This window comes from Lethenteron reissneri, chromosome 57, assembly GCF_015708825.2.
Source record: "Lethenteron reissneri isolate LAM-NWPU_2019-01 chromosome 57, ASM1570882v1, whole genome shotgun sequence".
In the NCBI taxonomy this organism is placed as follows: domain Eukaryota; kingdom Metazoa; phylum Chordata; class Hyperoartia; order Petromyzontiformes; family Petromyzontidae; genus Lethenteron; species Lethenteron reissneri.
In genome coordinates, this window is record NC_083835.1 from 2,269,260 (window position 1) to 2,290,204 (window position 20,945).

General features: G+C 47.9%; 1 protein-coding gene across 1 annotated transcript in view; it reads right to left on the reverse strand.

Moving 5' to 3' along the window:
* Positions 1-844: 844 nt before the first annotated feature.
* Positions 845-20,945, reverse strand: part of LOC133357347 (sodium/potassium-transporting ATPase subunit beta-3-like) — a 39,980-nt gene continuing 19,879 nt past the window's right edge. The window contains exons 4-9 of the mRNA XM_061575253.1: positions 15,530-15,658; positions 11,206-11,310; positions 9,707-9,900; positions 9,098-9,157; positions 7,383-7,478; positions 845-5,932 (exon numbers count right to left, since the gene is read on the reverse strand). Coding sequence (XP_061431237.1) covers positions 5,771-5,932; positions 7,383-7,478; positions 9,098-9,157; positions 9,707-9,900; positions 11,206-11,310; positions 15,530-15,658 — 746 coding nt within the window. The 3' untranslated portion in view covers positions 845-5,770. The remainder of the gene's footprint in view (positions 5,933-7,382; positions 7,479-9,097; positions 9,158-9,706; positions 9,901-11,205; positions 11,311-15,529; positions 15,659-20,945) is intronic.

Below are 20,945 nucleotides of genomic sequence, written 5' to 3' on the forward strand. Positions count from 1 at the left end.
CGCCTTCAATTACTGTTGTCGCATGTAAAACAAACCCACAGGTCCCGGGTTCAGATCTTGGGAGCCCCACTGGACAATTAAATCCCGCTTCAATGTGTGCAACGAGTTTTAGATTAGAGACGGATACTTGCTAGGCAATTTCCCTGCAATATCATTCTTGAACTTTCCATAGGCGTGCCTCTTGCATGTACCTGGAGGCAACTGCACGGATGTCAATAGAACTGGGATTGTTTTTAAAAGTTGAAATCCTATTATCGGATTGGATTGGGGGGGTGCGGACGGTCCTAGAGGTGGATGATATTAGGATGAATTTTCCATCACATCCGGACCTTCGTATCCGTGCCATGGCTCAACTTGGAGGGATTGTCGCGTGGATCATTTGATTTTGTGCCAATCGATGTTTGGATCGAGCAGGGAGATCCAAGTAACAGATAGACAGATGACTGGAGTGTCACTGTAATTGGTAAGAATGAAAATAGAGATCGTACACGTCTTCCCAAACCAGATTCTCACCTGTCCACCGGCTAATTTAACTGACGAACATCACCACATTGCCACTGAGGTCACGCAAAAATAAAATGACAGTCATATACATAAGCTGTTAACCAACCATTTGTCCTTCAGAGTTATCGAATACGACGCACACGTGTTGACACACGTGTTAACACACGTGTTGACACCTGCAGCTACCCGCAGCTCATTGATGCAAGCAACTTTTTATATTTGTGTCGTGGGCACATCTGTGAGGTTTCATATATAAAATCAATGACTACAATATACTGGCGAGCTGATATTTCATTCCAAAAAAGCCCTCAATCAAGTACAAGGTGTGGTGGATACAGTGTTTAAAAAAATACATTATCGAGATGTATGCAGATGTCAACATCTTTGATGCCCAAATTATCTTCTCCAGGTCATTCTTGCAAATAAAACTATTCCGGTCTCTAGAGTTATCACCCTGCTGCTTAAACAAACTAAACGTGAATGAAAACAACCAATTACTTCTAAAGTAATTGATGCATATTTCGTCCTGGCACTTTGCTTTAATTAATTTCCTAACCAGCAAGATGACACGGAGCATTTTGCTGACCACGCGGCAGGCAGCACTGCAGTATTGGGGCGCTGCAGTGGCTAGGAGATGTTAACTATCTCGCCTGGTATACAGGAGGTTGTAGGTTCGTTCCTCGACCCTGACGCCTGCTGCTGTATATTTATAGTTTGCGTGTTTATCTCTCTCCCTGTGGTGGCGTGGATTTTTCTCCGGGTGCTCCGGTTTTTCCCCTCCACATTTCGAATGAACATCACGCATTTAGAGTATTTGGCTGCTATACATTTCCAGCGTGATGATAAGCCACTTCGTTGAACTTTAATTCGTGGCTGGTTCGCTTCTGAAAAAGTGCTCAACAGCTCAGTGGGTCTTACCTGGTTAAATACAAAATAGTTTTAAAGATTAAAAAAAAAGTGATATTAACATATTGTTTACTTCTTACAGCACTATGACCCTTGATCATTGTGGGCCGGGTAGCTGAACGCAAGCTGGGCTCAGTGAGTTCCACTTCATGCACAGGTTTTCGAAGCTACCGTTGCCCCCTTGGAGAATTTGACATTTACTCATGCGCTCGCTCGCCATTCAACTCCACCTTGGATTTTGGGGATCTGACGACATTAAAGACTGGAGTCGCTACGGCTTAAAATATACGTGCAGTGCGGCGTGCACGCCAAGTTTGATAACTCTGAATATGACGGTAACTTAATAGCAGTGCATTCAAATGCTCGTGTGTTTTACGATACTGTACTGGCTGTCAAATCCACATTCACCAACCTGTCCCCGACTAAAAAGTTCACATTCATGCCAAGTCGCTGAAGGTGTTTGGACTGAACATAAGCGCATCCTCACAAACCCAACCTTTAAACAACAACAACACAAATACATGACAGTGTTTAGATGTTAAACGTGACATTTGTTGGGTCTGTCCAACAATGAGATTCCGTTTGGATTTAACGCAGGGGACATTGATACATTGATGCAGTTTTTTAAAACCCACTGGAGTAATATATTAAATTTAAAAATCCACACTACAGCTGTGTTTACACTAGGGAGTTTATTCCGAACACAGTAGTTAGAACTAAACTAACATTCAGTTCTGAACAAATTCTTTTCTTCGTAGATTCTGTTAAGCCCATGATGCACTTGACCAAATCGATGGCAGACGCCGGCTGCTATCGTCATAGTCGCCACACCAATCGCTGCCCTCCCCACCGCCCTCGTGGGTGACTGGCAACTTCCAATCAGATCGTAGGCAGAGGTCACACCACTAACCCCGAGGCTTGTGACTCTAGACCAGGGGTGGGGAACGTCCGGCCCGCGGGCCGTATGAGGCCCGCGAAATCATTTGGCGTGGCCCTGCCAAGGCAACCGCAGGCGGGACTCGAAATTCAATAAATCTAGGAGCAAACCTGGAAAAGCAGTTGCGAGTAGCAACATCATCAATAGCCAGCTAACATCACACGCCTCGCCAAAGAGAAGCAGTTCCAGCCATCGCATTAGGGGCGAGTTGATTAAAACCAAATATAACGGTCAAATTTTTAAGTTGACAATTCTGTATGGCCCGCGAATGATGTTATAAATATCCAAATGGCCCTTGGCAGAAAAAAGGTTCCCCACCCCTGCGGGTGTAGACCGACGGTTGTCAATCATAATGCACACTCTTCCACAAATTCTGTTTTCGCTGGCTGGACGGAGCTTCTGTCAAACAATACCAGACCAAGTTAGCCATGGTCTGGTATTGATTGAATGGTAATCAATACCAGCTGCGGTGTAGGAAGACCGTCGCGTTTCCTCTGCCGATGGAAAAGTTAAGAATGGCCCAGAGTATGACCGCGGTCATCAATCTCAAACCACGTGTCACACAGTAACGCGACTGGCCGCTTCCATCGTCTGCCGGCAGAATTTTAGATATTAACGAGGCTACTCCTAAATCCGTCCGCTGGCTCGCTCGCCACCCCTCGACACGAAACACGATTGTTGCGGCCATAAGAAAAACATAGTTGCTAAGCGGAAATGTGTTTCAAATTGGCTTGCCACCTGTCCTGGTTTTCTCAGGATCGTCCTCTAGTTGAGGTAGCTGCTGTCCCGTGACATCTGTCAGTCCTAACCAGGTCACTAAAAGCCCTGGCAAATCGATTTTTACAGTCCGATTATCTTCCAACAACATGTCCCAGTTTGTTGCACTTAAGTGCTCTCCTTTCGTGCAGCAAGTTGAAATCTGCAACATTACGTGTGCACATCGAGGTTGTTACGCCATTTAATATCAACTCAAGCGGTTTGTTGCACTTAAGTGCTCTCCTTTCGTGCAGCAAGTTGAAATCTGCAACATTACGTGTGCACATCGAGGTTGTTACGCCATTTCATATCACCTCAAGCGGTGGAAACCCTCCTCGTCGGTGACAACCGCCAGGGACAATTTCCCAAAAATTGCCCGAGTGCATCATGGCATTTCGGAATCCATAGCCGCCGGTTCACGAGTGAGCGTGACCGTTCCCCTGACCCCATCCCTCTGGCAATGCCCCCCACCACAAAACCCCCATCGCCTGGAGGAACGGCTGGCGCACGATCCCGACGGCGAGTTCCGCCTGTGACAATCGTCGTACGCGTCTCTCGTTTCTTCAAGACGAGGTTGGCGCACGAGGGCGGGGGTGGTGGGGGGGGGGGGACGCTGGCTTTGCTCGAGAAGTGTAAAAACGAGACGCAGTTCGCGCTGACCGCTTCCGTTTCGACTGGAAACTGAAGTGGTAAGCGCCGATGCCCTAGTGTAAATGCAGCCGATGGTACTTGACAGCAACATACTGATATACAGTTTAGGTACGTATTACAGACGGGGCTAAACAGGGTTACGCACCGCGTCACACAGACGGGACTTTAAATATGCGAGCGCCAGGCACATAAGGGTGGGGTTTGTGCTTGTGCACGTTGGACTTCGTTCGCACCGCACGTAGCCAAGCGTGCTAATCGGGAGGTGCGGGGGAAGGACAACATGAACAAAAAGAAAGCAGTTCGCAGGAAATGAGTTTTGAAAGCGCGAGATCAAGCAACAGGTTTCTGAGATGACAAGGACCAGCCGATAGAAACGCAGCAGCAGCAGCACAATCGGCCCAACCCGACCTGCCAACACCGAGGGTGGAAAATCTCTCTGGGCACAATTGCCGCTTCCTCGAGAGGTGGAGGGGGGGGGGGGCAAACATCGGTCCCCGTGATTTAATTTCGCACGGCCTCCAGCTACGCGACGGGGGGCTGCCCCCATTCGAAACGGCCGCGCAGAGCGACGCTTTTATCGATAAAACGCCACGAGCATCTTAGCCCGCACTCGTCGGCTACCAGAGGTCGCAACCGGGTACCCGATACCCGTACCCTACCCGATACCCGGCTACGGTCACTGGTGAGTAGCCGTTTGTCACTCATTTCGGGTAGGGTACGGGTACGGGTAGGGAACGGCTACCCGTACCCGGCTGGGTACGGGTAGCCGTTTGCGACCCTGGTGGGATGAATGAGGGCGAATTTTGGATTTACTCTACAACACACCGGTGTGGTGAGCTAGTAACTAATTGGCATGTTTTGTTTACGTAAAATAAGCTTACTAATTGGCTGTCGATGGTATTGCCAAATATACTGCGGAAAATTTAAGCAGAGAATTAACGCTAATCCCTTCTGCTCAACTGCCATAGACTGCGTATGTGTGTTTAACTTCTTTCACACCGTACATAGTCAACCGTGCTAATGTGAGGTGCAGTCATAAGGCAGTGTTTGATGACGATGGGAAGCTATATTCGGGTGTACAGTTGCGGTTGGCTCAGATACGACGTCATAAAATGTAATTGCTCAATAAAAATGAAATGATTATACATTTTTAAAATGCAAATGTGCGTATATTGTGTTTCGACGGTTTAGTTATATACTAAAAAAATGTTAAGTTTTATTTCTATGTACCGCACGTCAAAATACCAAACCGTGCCCTCAAATGCTTTCATAAAGGCCATGATCCACTCCAGAGTTAGTTTCGGGCAATCGTTGCCGGCAATCATCGCATTAACCAGGGGAGACGATGGCAACTTGGTGGGCAGCAGAATGGAGGGAGCGACTCATTCCTTGATGCAGTCCATTGTTGCCAGCCACTCGGTCGATACCACAAAAGCAATCAAGCAGAAGACTTCCCCCCCTCTCTCTCTCTCTCCTCCCCAGATGCCACTCACGCCTTGGCTTGAAGCTGCCCGTGCCTCAAGAGAATAGAGCCCTGCGTCAAGGCAGTCACGTGACCTCTATCTGGGATCTCAAGTGGAAGTTTCCATCCCAGTTGCCCGCTAGGAAGAGCTCCGTTTGTTCGCATGTTTGGCAAATAGATCACACGACTATGGGAAACGCTGCCGGGGACAGGCGCCATAAACGTGCCTCCAGTGGACCATGGCTGTTAGGTTTCGGCGAGGCGTTTCAGGTTGCGGGTCAGGGCAAATCGCCAATTAGAAGTGGGGGTGGGTGGAGGACGACGATTTTGAATGACGGTCGGCATCCAGTCGCGCCCCGTCGCTCAGAGAAATCTCAAGTGCGCGCGTACCGGCCGCTAAAGAAGGTGCGGTAGCGGCTAAGTCGACTGGCGGGTGGGCGGGCGGGCCGATGGGACAGGCGGGCCGGGAGGAGGGAGAGCGAGAATGTGACGGTGGCAGAGCGAGGTGAGCGGGGGGGGGGGGAGAGCAGCATGAGGAGGGAGGGTGGTGGGCGCTATGAGCTGACGGTGAACGTGAAGGCAATGCGGCCCAGGAAGCGGTCGCGCTCGTGCTTGTTGACGATGCCGTTGCCCTCCAGGCGGCACTCGATGGACACGGGGGTGTCGTGTGTGAGGTTCAGGAAGCGCGCGGCCACCAGCGGCTGCGTGTACGTGCCCTGCACGCACAACGGGAACACAACCGGGGCTCTTGAACTGACACACCGCACACCACGGCCCGCGGACATAGACTCAGACACAGATACACACAGACTCACACAGAGACCCATAAACTCAGACATAGACACACACAGACTCACACAGAGACCCATAGACTCACACAGAGACCCATAAACTCAGACATAGACACACACAGACTCACACAGAGACCCATAGACTCACACAGAGACCCTTAGACTCAGACACAGACCCATAGACTCACACAGAGACCCACAGACTAACACAGAGACCCATAGACTCACACAGAGACCCATAGACTCACACAGAGACCCTTAGACTCAGACACAGATACACACAGACTCACACAGAGACCCTTAGACTCAGACACAGATACACACAGACTCACACAGAGACCCTTAGACTCACACAGAGACCCATAGACTCACACAGAGACCCTTAGACTCAGACACAGATACACACAGACTCACACAGAGACCCTTAGACTCAGACACAGACCCATAGACTTACACAGAGACCCTTAGACTCACACAGAGGCCCATAAACTCAGACACAGACACACACAGACTCACACAGAGACCCATAGACTCACACAGAGACCCATAGACTCACACAGAGACCCATAGACTCACACAGAGACCCATAGACTCACACAGAGACCCTTAGACTCACACAGAGACCCATAGACTCACACAGAGACCCATAGACTCACACAGAGACCCTTAGACTCAGACACAGACCCATAGACTCAGACACAGACCCATAGACTCACACAGAGACCCATAGACTCACACAGAGACCCTTAGACTCACACAGAGGCCCATAAACTCAGACACAGACACACACAGACTCACACAGAGACCCATAGACTCACACAGAGACCCATAGACTCACACAGAGACCCATAGACTCACACAGAGACCCATAGACTCACACAGAGACCCTTAGACTCACACAGAGACCCTTAGACTCACACAGAGACCCTTAGACTCACACAGAGACCCATAGACTCACACAGAGACCCATAGACTCACACAGAGAACCATAGACTCACACAGAGACCGATAGACTCACACAGAGACCCATAGACTCACACAGAGACCCTTAGACTCAGACACAGACCCATAGACTCACACAGAGGCCCATAAACTCAGACACAGACACACACAGACTCACACAGAGACCCATAGACTCACACAGAGGCCCATAAACTCAGACACAGACACACACAGACTCACACAGAGACCCATAGTTTGTTGTCCTTCCCCGCACCTCCGATTAGCACGGTTGGCTACGTACGGTGCAAGACAAGTTCAACATGCATACGCGACATCCAGGCACTGTTCAGGCTCAGCTTGTGAAGCCTTGACAAGATATGGCACGGCGCTCTAGGTGATTTGGTCGCACTCCAAGCGGCCGCTGCGTACTCACGTCGAGGACTTTGCCGTAGTACGGGAAGTACATGGGGTCGAAAATGTCGTTTGGGAAGAACTCGATGTCTCCCAAAAGATGCTGCTGTTCTTCTTTCTGTAACATCGGAGCAGTAGAGATTGAAAAACAAGAATAAAGGCTCGCAAACCCCTCACCAATACTCACCGCTAGCTGCCACTACTCACAACACTCACTTGTGCACTCACCGCTCACCTCATCTCGATGCGAAAAAAACAAAGATCCCCAGTACAGCCTTTAACAGACTTTTGGGGCAAGTGCTGTTAGCGAGCACTTACGAAGGCTGGCATGGCACACGAAGGGGTGGCAGGCTAATACCACGCCCGGCCGCCTTTGTCTTACTAGTGGCGATATTTACACACCGCACTAGGTACTCATTTGAGGCTGAGTCCACCTAGGGGAGGCTCAGGACCAGTTCAAATAATCGTTACTGGGGTTGGCCGTTAGCGGGAATCGAACTCGGGTGTCCGGGTTTGTAGCGCAGCGCGCTAACCGCTACATCACCGCTCCCCTTAATGCACTCACCGAGACAACCACCACAAACGTGACACTCACACCACTGGCTTGGGTGATGATGCTGTTAATGTTAGCGGTGATGGTGATGTCAATGATGACGATGTGAATGGTGATGTGATTAGTAACGATGGTGATGATGATATTGACGGTGTAGGTCGTTTGATGCAATGATAACGACTGCGACGATCGTGACAATTGTGATGATGATGATGATTATAATGCGAATGACAATTTTGGTGATGATGATGGGCAGATTCTTGATGTGTAAATTAGCGCAACAACAACAATAAAATAAGAAGAAAAAAAATTACAACCACAACTTACATTATTCGATACACATATCAATATTTCTAGATATTTTTCTAAGGAAATATTATTCACAATGAGTTTATTTACAGCACCTTCATAAAACCCCCACTGATGGGATGATTGATGGGATGAATGTTATGCCACGTTGGGTCGAGGGGGTAGTAGGGTCCATACTTTACCACTCCGGGCAGTTACGGGCTTGTGATGGGCTGGACCGAGGGCTGCTTCAGAAAGCACTCACCACTGGCCGCCGACGATAGCCAGACTCACAGTGCTCCGCGCTCAGCGGTTTACTTACCCAGTAAGAGCTGGACCGAGTCTCCAGGAGAGTCCCTCACAATTGGGAAGTTTGGCCGAAACTTTTTGGTTTGTTCGGTAAAGTCACGTAGGTAAAAAATAAAATAAATTAAAATGAAAAGTGATTTAATTTAGTTGTTTTCATTTTAATTAATTTTATTTTTTTACCTACGTGACTTTACCGAAAAAAACAAAACGTATGGATCCTTGCAGTCACGAAAACTTCAAATCTAGAAGTTTGGCCTACTTTGCTAACGAGTGTTTGGCGTGTGGCAGGAATCTGGTGAATGCGGAGAAATCCCCACTGTATTCGATGGGAGCAACACTCAAAGCTCCACACATATTGTACAGTTTAACACGTATTGTACAATTAATTTACAAACTCCCGTTGTCCCCTGGCCAATTCACAGCCCAAAACCTACAACAGCTGATTTTCCGAGGCGGCCCGCCATCCGAGCGCTAACCAGGCTCAACCGCGGCGTAGCTTCTGAGGCCTGGCGAGGTCAGGTGCACTCAGGGAGACCGGGTCAGAGCGATTTCTCCAGCGGTGACAAGTTCCGTGGCGTGAGTTTTACCTTCCCGTCGCAGGTGACTTTCACCGGATTCGTGTGGTTTCCCGGCTTGAAACCGATTATCTGCAGAAGAGAAACATTGGCGGTAAACGTACGGCGCGTCCAAAGGTGGCTCGCAAATGTACAGGAAGTGGTACGTTCCTGCTGCCCGTGAGCTGCACGGCATTGTGGGTGTCATCAAATATCTTGAGTTAGTGGTCTAGGCCAATGGTTTTTCAACTGGAGGTAAGCGGACTCCCACCCCCCTCCCCCCCCCGGGGGTACGTGAGCTGATTTATAAAAGGGTGTGAAATTCTACCACACGTGAGAGTCGTTGGCGAATAATCACGTGTGAATCTGCCAACTTAAAATAACTACGATAACATCGCAAATCCATACGGTAACCAAAGAACCGCACTGGGTCGGGCAAGGCATGGTGGGGGCAGTGGGGGGGGTAACATAGCTTGAAACAAATTTCAACAAGGGGGTCAAGTAGCCAAAAAAGGTTGACAACCACTGGGCCTAAGACCTAACGCTGAGAGCATTGCGCATGCAACGGCGGTGGTCGCACGACGCGCAGGGGCTCAGGGTCACAGGGGTGTGGGGGCGCCGTGCGGGCGCTGTGCCCTGTACCCGGTTCATCTTGAGCAGCACGCAAGGCGTGCCACTCGTGAAGCCGTACATGGGGTCTTCGAGGCCGGAGCAGAGCCCCAGGTCTTTGCGGGAGAACGGGCACATGAGGGGCACGCGGCCCGGCTGCCCGGCGCCGGCCTGCTCGTCGCGGTACAGCCCCGCGTCGCAGAAGTTTTCGGAGGTGTTTGGGTAGCCTGGGGAGGGGCGGGGGCGGGGTGCACGCATCGGGAGGGCATTCGCAAGGCAGCTGGGCAAATGGGTACGCGCGCGCGTGTGCGCGTGTGCAGTAGTTGTAGCGGTTAGCGCGCTGACCTCCGAACCCGGCGAGCGAGTTCAATTCCCGTCTCACGGCCACCAATGACGATTATGTGAACCGGTCCTGGGCCTTCTCTAGGTCGACTCAGCCTCAAAATGAGTACCTGGTGTGTGAACATCACTACTGGGGAGACAAAGGCGGCCGTGCGTGGTATTGGCCATCTACCCCCTCGTCTGCCGTGCCGGTCTTCATAGGTGCTCACTAACAGCACTTGACCCAACAGTCTGTTTAGACTACACTGGATCACAACCACACGCTCACCGATTCACCCACCGACTCACTGCACTGCAGGCCACAACACCTCACTTTCTGCTTCTTCCCTCGCACCTCTACAATTTGGAATTCCCTCCCATTGTCCCAAGTTTATAAATCTTGCTCGTTAAAAAAAAAAAACCTGTGAACTCTTATCTATTGCAAACTTTGATCGTGCTGTTTGCTGCTGGTCACTTGGCGTTTTGGGCATTTGGATCCCTTGCTCCCCACAACTTTTTGATGTTTTCATTTCCTAAATGAAGTGAGAGTTTTACAGTTAATGAACAGCTCCAATTAGCACGGTTGGCTATGTACCGTGCGAAATAAGTTCAACATAATACATAAAACACCTCGGGACGACATTGTGCATAGCCGTATCTATGATTCGAGCTTGATCTATTATTACTTAATGTTTTGTAATACAAATCCACGACATTAGGATGGTGAAAATGTCTGGTGAGTTTTTAAGCCGAGGATCACAAGCTGTACGTAAGTTCATCAGCGATACCATTGGTCACTGGTTAGTTCCAGTCAGAATGAGTCCCGACTCAACTCTACAGGACAAAGATTTCCCAAGTGAGTTCTGTGACTGACACAGAGCCTCACAGACAGACCACCAGAGTGGAAGGTGGCAGCCCCCTCGTGGCCCACCCTGTTCAGTGAGAATTCACAACGAATGCCGTCAATCCGGATACCGCACGTCGACCAACGATCTCCCAGTCTCTAGAGCAACAACTCAAGAAGTGACAGACAGACCAGTTACGTTTATTATAAATGTGGATGAATGAGACTCCCACAGACAGACAGACAGAGAGACAGACAGACAGAGAGACAGACAGACAGACAGGACCAATTACGTTGATTATGAATGTGGATGAATGAGACTCCCGCGGCGCACGCGGAGGGCGCTCGTTCCCGCCAAAGCACTCACTGCTCAGGAGATCGTTGATGGAGTTCACGTAGGGCTCGTACGACTCCAGAGAGTTGCTCATGAAGTTAATTTCGAACAGCGGAGCCCTGGGCCGGATCATCAGACCTGCAGAAACGAGCAGAGGTAATCGAGCGCGTGGCTGTAATTATCTCCAACAAGAAATACGGAAAGAACGCCGTGGGCTCAGAATGGTCACGTTGGAGGACTGAAGCAGCCCCCATGGCCACTTTATTTCCATGAACAGTCAAAATGTAGGACTCCAACTTGTGCTTGCTCTCGAATCTTCTTGGTTCTTTCGGTAAAGTCATGTGGAAAGGAAATAATAAATAATAAAAATAAAACATAGTAAAATAATTCTCACGACGTTTCGGCCACAACGCAAGCAGCCGTCCTCAGGTGGAGAACAGATCTGTCGAGAAGACAGAGTCTGAATGAAACACCCCTGGCTTGGAGCGTCTATTTAAGCTGGGTTGGAGGGGGAAGAGCGCCTTGACAAATGAATTTGCATATCAAGAAGAATCCATGAGTGCCGTTTCCTGTCTCTCAGCATTGTCCCAAAATCCACGCGTCTTTGCACGCTTCTCAGCTATTGTCCGTTTTCTTTGTTAATGTCCATGTTTTCGGCAGTCGAGGCTGGGGACCACTACAGTGCAACTTGACAGCTCCCGATAGGAAGTCACCAGACCTCCCTTTCAATCTAAAGAAATGGGAACTCCTGGGTAGGGGCCACATGACGGAATGTAGCACCAGGCCCCCAGAAAGCGTGGTACAAGCGAGCGACCGCCGGAAAGGGGTTATATTCTCAGTTTAACACGTAGCAGGCTTTCGCGACCGATATTATTCATGATAAACGTTATTGGGTTAGATCGCGTTATTTATAAATGTGTCGTAACCCTCCACCACCCGACATGGCCAATCAGCAAAAAAAGTGTCACGTTGACAAGAGACAAAATAGTTCACTACTTTAGCCCACCGGTGTGTTGAAGAGTGAATCCACAACATTTACGATTTTTGAGTACGACGTTTCGCTGGTAATTACATCCAGCATCATCGGGCAATTCGCGAATTGCCCGGTGGGCTAAAGTAGTGAACTATTTGTCTTTTGTCAACGTGACACTTTTTTTTGCTAATTGGCCGTGTCGGGTTATATTCTGAATGTGCGATTAAGTAGAAAAAATAAAAGTTAGGTTTTGTCGGTGAGCCGCGCAGAGAACGGTGATTAAGATGGTAAGAACGTGCCGACAGTGTGCGGAGGAAAACTACCGATTCATTAGCAAGCTGGCTGAGCGGCGAGCGCTGTGATTCCTCACCGCTCGCTTGGCTCTTCCATCGGCTCAACACTACTTCCGGTTCCTTTCTGCAGGATTGCTAAAAAACCACGATGCATTTGGATTTCATATTTTAACTTTCAGTTGAGAAATCATTCTTATCTCATTGCCCGTTATTAACAATGTTTAACAAAGGCTGAAGGACTTTATCCATTTGGTCTGTCCGTCTGTTCGTAATAAAAGGGGAAGGGGGGGGGCGGACACACACAATAACGCTCGTGAAGATGGTTCAAAGTGAACTAAACTTTTGTGTGAAGTTGTGTCGCTGTTCGGGACCCAATCTATTGAAAATGTCCAAATTAACCGGAACGTTGCCAAGAACTTAGAGGCACAAACCAACGTAACGTGGGACAATTTGAAAAAGTGCAAATGCCTTTTTTTGCCCCGACAGCCGCTCGTCGACTTCCGCACCGCTAATTCAATACTTCCGAGGACAAACACGCGTTACGTAATTTCATGGCTGTGCGGTGATTTTTGCCAGCTTGCGAATAATATTCTGTTCAATTGTGGTCGATTTACTAAACAACGGTGCTACTGTTTCAAACACAAAACACTCGCGGTTATGTGAGGATTTCTGAAACGAACGAAAAATGTAATTGATAAATTAACCCTCCCCCTGCATTTGAAAGGGCTCGTCAATTCAACGAAAAAAAAAAGCAATGGGTTGAAATAACGGTGCCGCATGCATTATTCAACAGAAGGGCGCCGCTTTTTTTTGTTGTTTCGCTTTGGAAACTGGCCGCACCGCGCCGCGGTTCTTAGTGAAGAGCGTGGGGAGAGGCAGTCCCCCGTGCCCCCCCACCCCCGTTAAAGGCACGACTCCGCTGGGTCTCAATGCCAAGCCAAGCCCTGATTTATTTGTGTGTTCCCTTTCACAGGCGATCCCCTCCGTGTCTAGGCCCTCTCAATGAGAAGGCACGCCATGGCTCCCCGCAGCGTGAAAGCGCTTTCGTGCGCTCGTACCCCGTGCATGAGTGAAGTGCGCCCCGTTTAATACGATCATTCAGAAAACCACCATTAACGTACTGTAACCGAACAGCGCGCCTGTGACAAAATCATCCGGAACGCTGTCTGAGTTCGTCAGATCTCGGAAAGCTGAGCAGGCTTGAGCGTGTGGAGAGTGCTTGGATGGGCGACTACCGTAACAGCGAGAGTTGTTGTTAGGCTGCGGGGTGCTATGTGGTGCACAGCAGAGGGCAGTCCAACAAAAGCCACTGTTGTATTATACGTCTATGCTCCCACGGCTACGCTCCCCGTCATCGCCAACCGACACTGATCAGCGTGTCGAGGTCAGGTAACCCCCCATGATCCGCACGGCATGAGAAAACCCTCATCCAGCAGTTGATTGACCAAGGTTGTACATTTAAACAAACATCAACAATCTGCATATATTTTGGTCAGTAGCGCAGAATAATTTTTATCCTGACCAGGGTTGACTCCGCCGCATCATCATCATCATGGCACCTTTGGGATCAGTAAAGAAATCAAAAGACTTAAACAATATTGTGTTCATATTCTTGTTTTTTTCGGTAAAGTCACGTAGAAGGGAAATAATAAAATAATATAAATATAAAACAAATTTTCATGCTGTGGATTTCACACCTGATGATGATTGCTTGTGTTACAGTCGAAACGCCGTGATAATTTTTATTTCGATTTAAAGCTTTCGTGACTGCAGGGATTCATCTACTTGGTTCTTTCGGTACTGTAACCGAACAGCGCGCCGTGACAAAATCATCCGGAACGCTGTCTGAGTTCGTCAGATCTCGGAAACTGAGCAGGCTTGAGCGTGTGGAGAGTGCTTGGATGGGCGACTACCGTAACAGCGAGAGTTGTTGTTAGGCTGCGGGGTGCTATGTGGTGCACAGCAGAGGGCAGTCCAACAAAAGCCACTGTTGTATTATACGTCTATGCTCCCACGGCTACGCTCCCCGTCATCGCCAACCGACACTGATCAGCGTGTCGAGGTCAGGTAACCCCCCATGATCCGCACGGCATGAGAAAACCCTCATCCAGCAGTTGATTGACCAAGGTTGTACATTTAAACAAACATCAACAATCTGCATATATTTTGGTCAGTAGCGCAGAATAATTTTTATCCTGACCAGGGTTGACTCCGCCGCATCATCATCATCATGGCACCTTTGGGATCAGTAAAGAAATCAAAAGACTTAAACAATATTGTGTTCATATTCTTGTTTTTTTTCGGTAAAGTCACGTAGAAGGGAAATAATAAAATAATATAAATATAAAACAAATTTTCATGCTGTGGATTTCACACCTGATGATGATTGCTTGTGTTACAGTCGAAACGCCGTGATAATTTTTATTTCGATTTAAAGCTTTCGTGACTGCAGGGATTCATCTACTTGGTTCTTTCGGTAAAGTCACGTAGAAGGGTAATAATTATATTATATTATTTTACGATGTTTTATTTTTTAATTTTTTAATTTCCCTTCTACGTGACTTTACTGAAAGAACCAAGAAGAAGAATTTTTATTGTTTTATATTTATATTACTTTACTTTTTTCCTTCTACGTGACTTTACCGAAAGAATCAAGAATATGAATCCCTGCAGTCACGAAAGCTTTAAATCAAAATATTGTGTTCCACCATAGCAATGCGGGATTTTCACGACTGGCTCTGTGGCCAACATTGTATATGCGCACTGCAGAGTGTTTGTCAAGAAGGTGGGGGTGCTAACTTTTTCATGAATTTGATAAAAGTTCAACCTTGACTGCATTACGATGGATGCAAGTGTCAATATTTGTTTTGGGAGCATGATGCTGAATTATGCCACTATTGCTTTTTCTTAGGATGTATGTGGAACTTCTTTCGCGCTGTACGTAGCGAACCGTGCTAGCGAACCGAGTTGCAGGGGGAAGGACAACGAACTAAACACAAAAAAAACTGTTTTAAGAAAATAATTTTAAATTTAGATTTAAAAGCGCATAGCTTCCAGCTGGACGTCACAAAATTGGGCACAAAATTCTCACCAGGGCTGGCGACACGGTCCTGGTACTTGGGCAACTCGTAGCTCAGCGTCATCACCAAGGCCCACATGGTGAAGGCGAAGAGGGCACCCAGGAAGGAGAAGTACACGAAGTAGAACAAGCAGATCTGGCCTGCGACGGCACACAGACACACGCGCAAAGGTCCCTCCACGTAGCCTACACGAGAGTGTTGTTGCGAGCGACCTGTGAAGGAAGGACACGACGCACGAGGGGATGGCGCAGCCGGCACCGCGCACCCGGCCGCATCTCTGTCTCCACGGTGCCGATGTGTACGCACTCAGACCGAGGCGCTCACTTGAGGTTGAGTCGATCGAGGAGAGGCCATGTACCGGTTTATAAATCTTCTTGGTTCTTTCGGTAAAGTCACGTAGAATGGAAATAATAAAATAAAATAAATAAAACATAATAAAATAATTCTCACGACTTGTCTTCTCGACAGACCTGCTCTCCACCTCAGGACAGCTGCTTGCGTTGTGGCCGAAACGTTGTGAGAATTATTTAATTATGTTTTATTTTAATTATTTTATTATTTCCATTCTACGTGACTTTACCGAAAAAACCAAGAAGATGAATCCCTGCAGTCACGAAAGCTTTAAATCGAGGTTTATATATCGTTTTGCCACTCGTGTTAGCCATGGGCGAAAATCGCATTCAGATCGCTGGGTTCGTAGCATAGAAAAATAATAATTTGGACTTCAACAAATTAATTTGTTGTCTAATCGTTCATACTCTTCATGAAAATTATTATACGTCTGCGCTTTTGCACACGCTCTTGGATGCAAGGATAAACAGTAGCACAGACTTACCCACTCTCCTATGATGTAGCAAGGGTGTACATCATTTACATTTCCAGCTCTGAGATTAAAATAAATCAACGTTTGGATTGGCTGCTGTGTAATGAGTATCTTTACAGCAGGGCAACGTGAGGAGGTGCAATATCCCGCGTGTAGATAAGAGGTCGCTTGAAGGGATCTTAAAAGTAATTCTGCGTTAGTCCCCCTACAGGGCTGACACAAACCATTTATTCAGTACATATCATGACAACTTCTTGGTTCTTTCGGTAAAGTCACGTAGAAGGGAAGTAATAAAATAATAAAAATAAAACATAATAAAATAATTCTCACGACGTTTTCGGCCACAACGCAAGCAGCCGTCATCAGGTGTTTGCGTTGTGGCCGAAACGTCGTGAAAATTATTTTATTATGTTTTATTTTTATTATTTTATTACTTCCCTTCTACGTAACTTTACCGAAAGAACTAAGAAGATTAATCCCTGCAGTCACGAAAGCTTTAAATCGAAAACTATCATGACAAATTTAGATACTCATAGAACTCCCAATAGTGCAGACCCTTTCACCACCTGTGGCATGAGAGCAAGCAAGTGCAGAGCTGCCCCCTCACACATTCACCATCAACCAGAGTAATTTTGGATTAATAAATAATATGCCCGAGTCAAGATCACGGATCGCTCAGCAAAATGAAGAAAAAGTAAAAAAAAAAATCACAAACTTGACTTTTTTTAATCCGGTCATTCATTCTTGACAAATGTATGAAAACTAAAATGTAAATGACCAAAAAGTAGATTTAAAAAAATTTGACGATGCAATAATCGCCATAGAAATGTCCTCTGGGTGCTTATTCAGCCGCAAACCAATGACCAGTGTTACCACCTTAGGACATAGGCACTCTCTGTGTCCAAACTGGGCCAAGCATCACACAATCAGCCGTTAGTTCAATATGCAAATCGCAGCTCTTACCCCCCCCCCAGCCCCCAACAGCATCCACTCTCATTCTCACTCTGGCTTCAAGCACGAGGCTTCATTCACAGGAAGGTAGCGATGCTGCCACAGTGGTGTGTAATGGTTTAGAAGAGCACTGGGACTTGGGAATTCCATAGGTCTCCGCTTGAATTCCATCTCCCGATGCGGCAGTTGCAAAGGTGCGAGTTCCATAAATCCTCCCCAACCATGTCCACCCAGCAGCATAAATGGGGGCGCCACAGTCAGCGGTAGTTGTATCGGCAGGGCCGAGTGTAGTGGGGTAAAACGTGGGCTCTCCCACCTCTTTCTAGATATCTATCCAGCGTGGAAGTGTAGAAAAAATACGTTCTCTCTGAGCTCCCTAGTCGAGTCCCTGACGCCAGAAGTGGCATGAACAAGCAATTGCAGGGCTGCACCTTTAACTTTCTGGGCAGCACAGTGGGATACAATCCCAGTTGAGGGTCAACTCAGCCCATCATAACTTCCAGGAGGTGTCAACAAGTGATTGGACTATGGATGGGTTTTTTTTTTCCCTGTCTTAAGAGTGTTGAATTTTCATCACCGCTTCAAGAATGTCAATAGCGCTGAGCACTGCCCCAATGCTCATTTACATTTGGAAGGGGACAATGACCTATTCTGAGCAGCAGTCACACGTGCATGATCACACGCTTAAGATTTCTCGCGTTCAAGAAGGAACGGCGAGTTTTTTCCTAAAACGTACATGCACAGCCTTCTTTGTCAATCCACTGCTGGATGAAGGCTTCTTCAAGGCCACAGCGATGTTTCTCCACGCTTCACTACACTGGTCAGCACTGGCTGGTAAAGGTGAAAAGCATAGATGTTGGAGAACGGTACTGTACAACAATTGGCGTTGCTGCACCGCAGTATGCAGACAATGTAGACCCGTAGCAAATTCTGCGTACTTTGCCGAATGCCATTCATTAATAAGTTCTCGATTCCAAGTTGTGTTTCCTGCCCGCTGTCTATGGTCTGTTGCAACCATGTGGCGTGTTTAGCATTTCAATGAGAATTCTTTCAACGCAACGCGGCAGGGAAAACACACTTGCGATCGCATCTGCAGGCCCATGCTCTCTGACTCACACCAAGACCACCGGTGACCTCTTTATGCCCGTTAACTATCGGTGTGTGTGTGATAAAACAGAGAGGTGACCAGAACAAGGGCCATAACATTAATGGGACTGCATCCACAAGTTTCAAAAGAGGCTCAAGACTAATTTTTCGGGAGGGAAAAAGCATTTATATGTGTGGCCACTTTCCACAAGTGAGCGTTTGGCATGTGGGAGGAAATTGGAGTTCTTTGAGAATACCCACGCATACATACATACATGTTAGAGGATTTTCCAAATGACTAGAACAATTCCTCCATCCGTCAACACCGTGACACCGAAATAACCAATGCAAGCTTTCAGTTTCACTGTGCACAACTGCTTGCAAGACGTTCACGATTGCGAAAGGACTCTCACGCTCTCTCCCGCCTCAGACGCAATGTTGTCTCTGCCTGTGTAGCAAGGTTCCTGTACAGAAGCTTGGCTAAAAACCAACTGCGGTATATTTCATCAGACTTCATTCTGACATCTGATGAGATTAGTTTGTTGGCGGTTGGTTTGGTCTAGTTTTCGGGTTGTTAACGCGTGCTGTTCGGCGCGATGTTCCGACGTTTCGCTCCACTTGCTGGGGACTTCTTGGGGAAACATCGGACATCGTGCCGGACAACACGCGGCACAACCCAAAAACGCCACAGAAAGATGCACAGCATAACCGCAAAAAATAAATAACCTACGCAGTATGATAATTGGTTTATTACACTTTTATCTGGCAACAAAACTGACACCTTTTTTTATAAGGAGTCATGTTTGCATTGACCACAATACCTGCGGTCGGAATGCAAACAAAAAACACAACTTTGATAATGTATGCACTGTCCTTGAAATTGATTGGTCCACACCCGAGACAGCTTTTCTTAGAGCCTAGTCTCACATGGTGTTGGACCAGATGACGCTAAAAGGCGCACAACTCAAAGACAATGCACCATCAGAGTATGAGAGCTCGGAGGTTCCAATGGTGAACCTACGCAGTAATTGTAACTACAGCTGTGTCCTGAAGGTGGAGAAATCCACCCCTAGCCGGCATGTGGGGACAATTTAGCCAGAGTATTTATTTTTATTGTTGTTGTTTTCATTTTGGAGCCCTGAACATATGACCCACGGGTGCACAGCGGGGAGCCGTGACAAATTCTTCACTGACCGTTGCAACGATCGCCAGTGCGGCAATGAACCAACAACCGCCAACAGGGCTCTCACGACGATGCTGCTGTCTAAGCAAACAAAAAAACGATTTCCTACGAACGCCACGAAAAAGAAAAACTACTGGAATTTAGGATTTTTCATAAATGTTGCGGAAGCTGATCCCTGTATCAGCCTCTGGTGCGACTTTGTTCAAAGGTATAAGTACAGAAAGTCACGGGAGGAGCACGGCACGGTTAACGGCTTGATTTGAAGAATTTAGGAGGGCTGCCTTCTGCAGTGACAGGGGCATGGGGGTGTGGAGAGGGTTAAGCCCCCTCCAACTCCCCCGCTCCCCCACCACCTGATATTACAGCGTTGTTCCCATATCACAGCAATTGGACCGGCACATCTGAGATACAAGGATTGTGTCAGGTTGTTAATGTCCACTGAACTTAAACACATTCCTGCGGAGGGAGCTGGTAGGAACGTTGGGTTGCTCGGTCAATGGCCAGGGTCAACGGAGGCGTGGTGTATTCCGCAAATATGGCCGACTGTGAGGGCGGGCACAAGCCGGCGTGAGTAGGTTAAATGTTGAGTTTTATAAGGGCACCACGGGATGACCAGCCCCTCCCCACCCAGCCCCACCCCTCCCACCCCCCACTCAGCCCCACCCAGCCCCTCCCCACCCAGCCCCTCCCCACCCTCCCCACCCAGCCCCAGCCCCACCCTCCCCACCCAGCCTCACCCCTCTAATTTTTGGATGCACGACGGACGGACGGACACAATAATCCCCTATGGGCTGGTGTAACCAGGAGGTTCCTACCAGTACTATATATATAAAAAACGACACCATTTAAAAGAACATGGGTCAAGGTCAAGAGGTCATCGTGGCCAAATACAGTTGAAGCAAGCAACCGACGTTCCCCTTCGCTAGACCCCATCCTCAGCTGTTGGGAATTTGACACCCTCCCTCCAAACGTCTCCTCGCACGGCGTTCCACCATCTGGCTTTAGGCCTTCCCCCCTTGGTCGCCGACTTTCTGGGTGCCACTAAAACGTCACGCTTCCCGCCTCCGTCCTGCACACGTGTTCCACCCATCACAAACAAACCTCCTCTTTCTCAAGTTGCTTTCTTGCCACATTGGTTTCTGAACTTCCAAGTTGCTTATCGTCTATAGTGCAATGATTTTACTGTCGTCTTTTTTGGATCAGCCTTTATTCAAAAGGCTCGAAGGTTTATTTTCTGGATGCCTTGCAAGTGAAGCGTCCATTAATCAACATACATTACTCCTGCCTCCTCAAATGACCAAGCTTTGATATTGCAATTGACCTCTCTGGCCTAAAAAAAATAGTTAAATCAAACTTATTTTCTGTTTAAATGAGCATTGAAGTG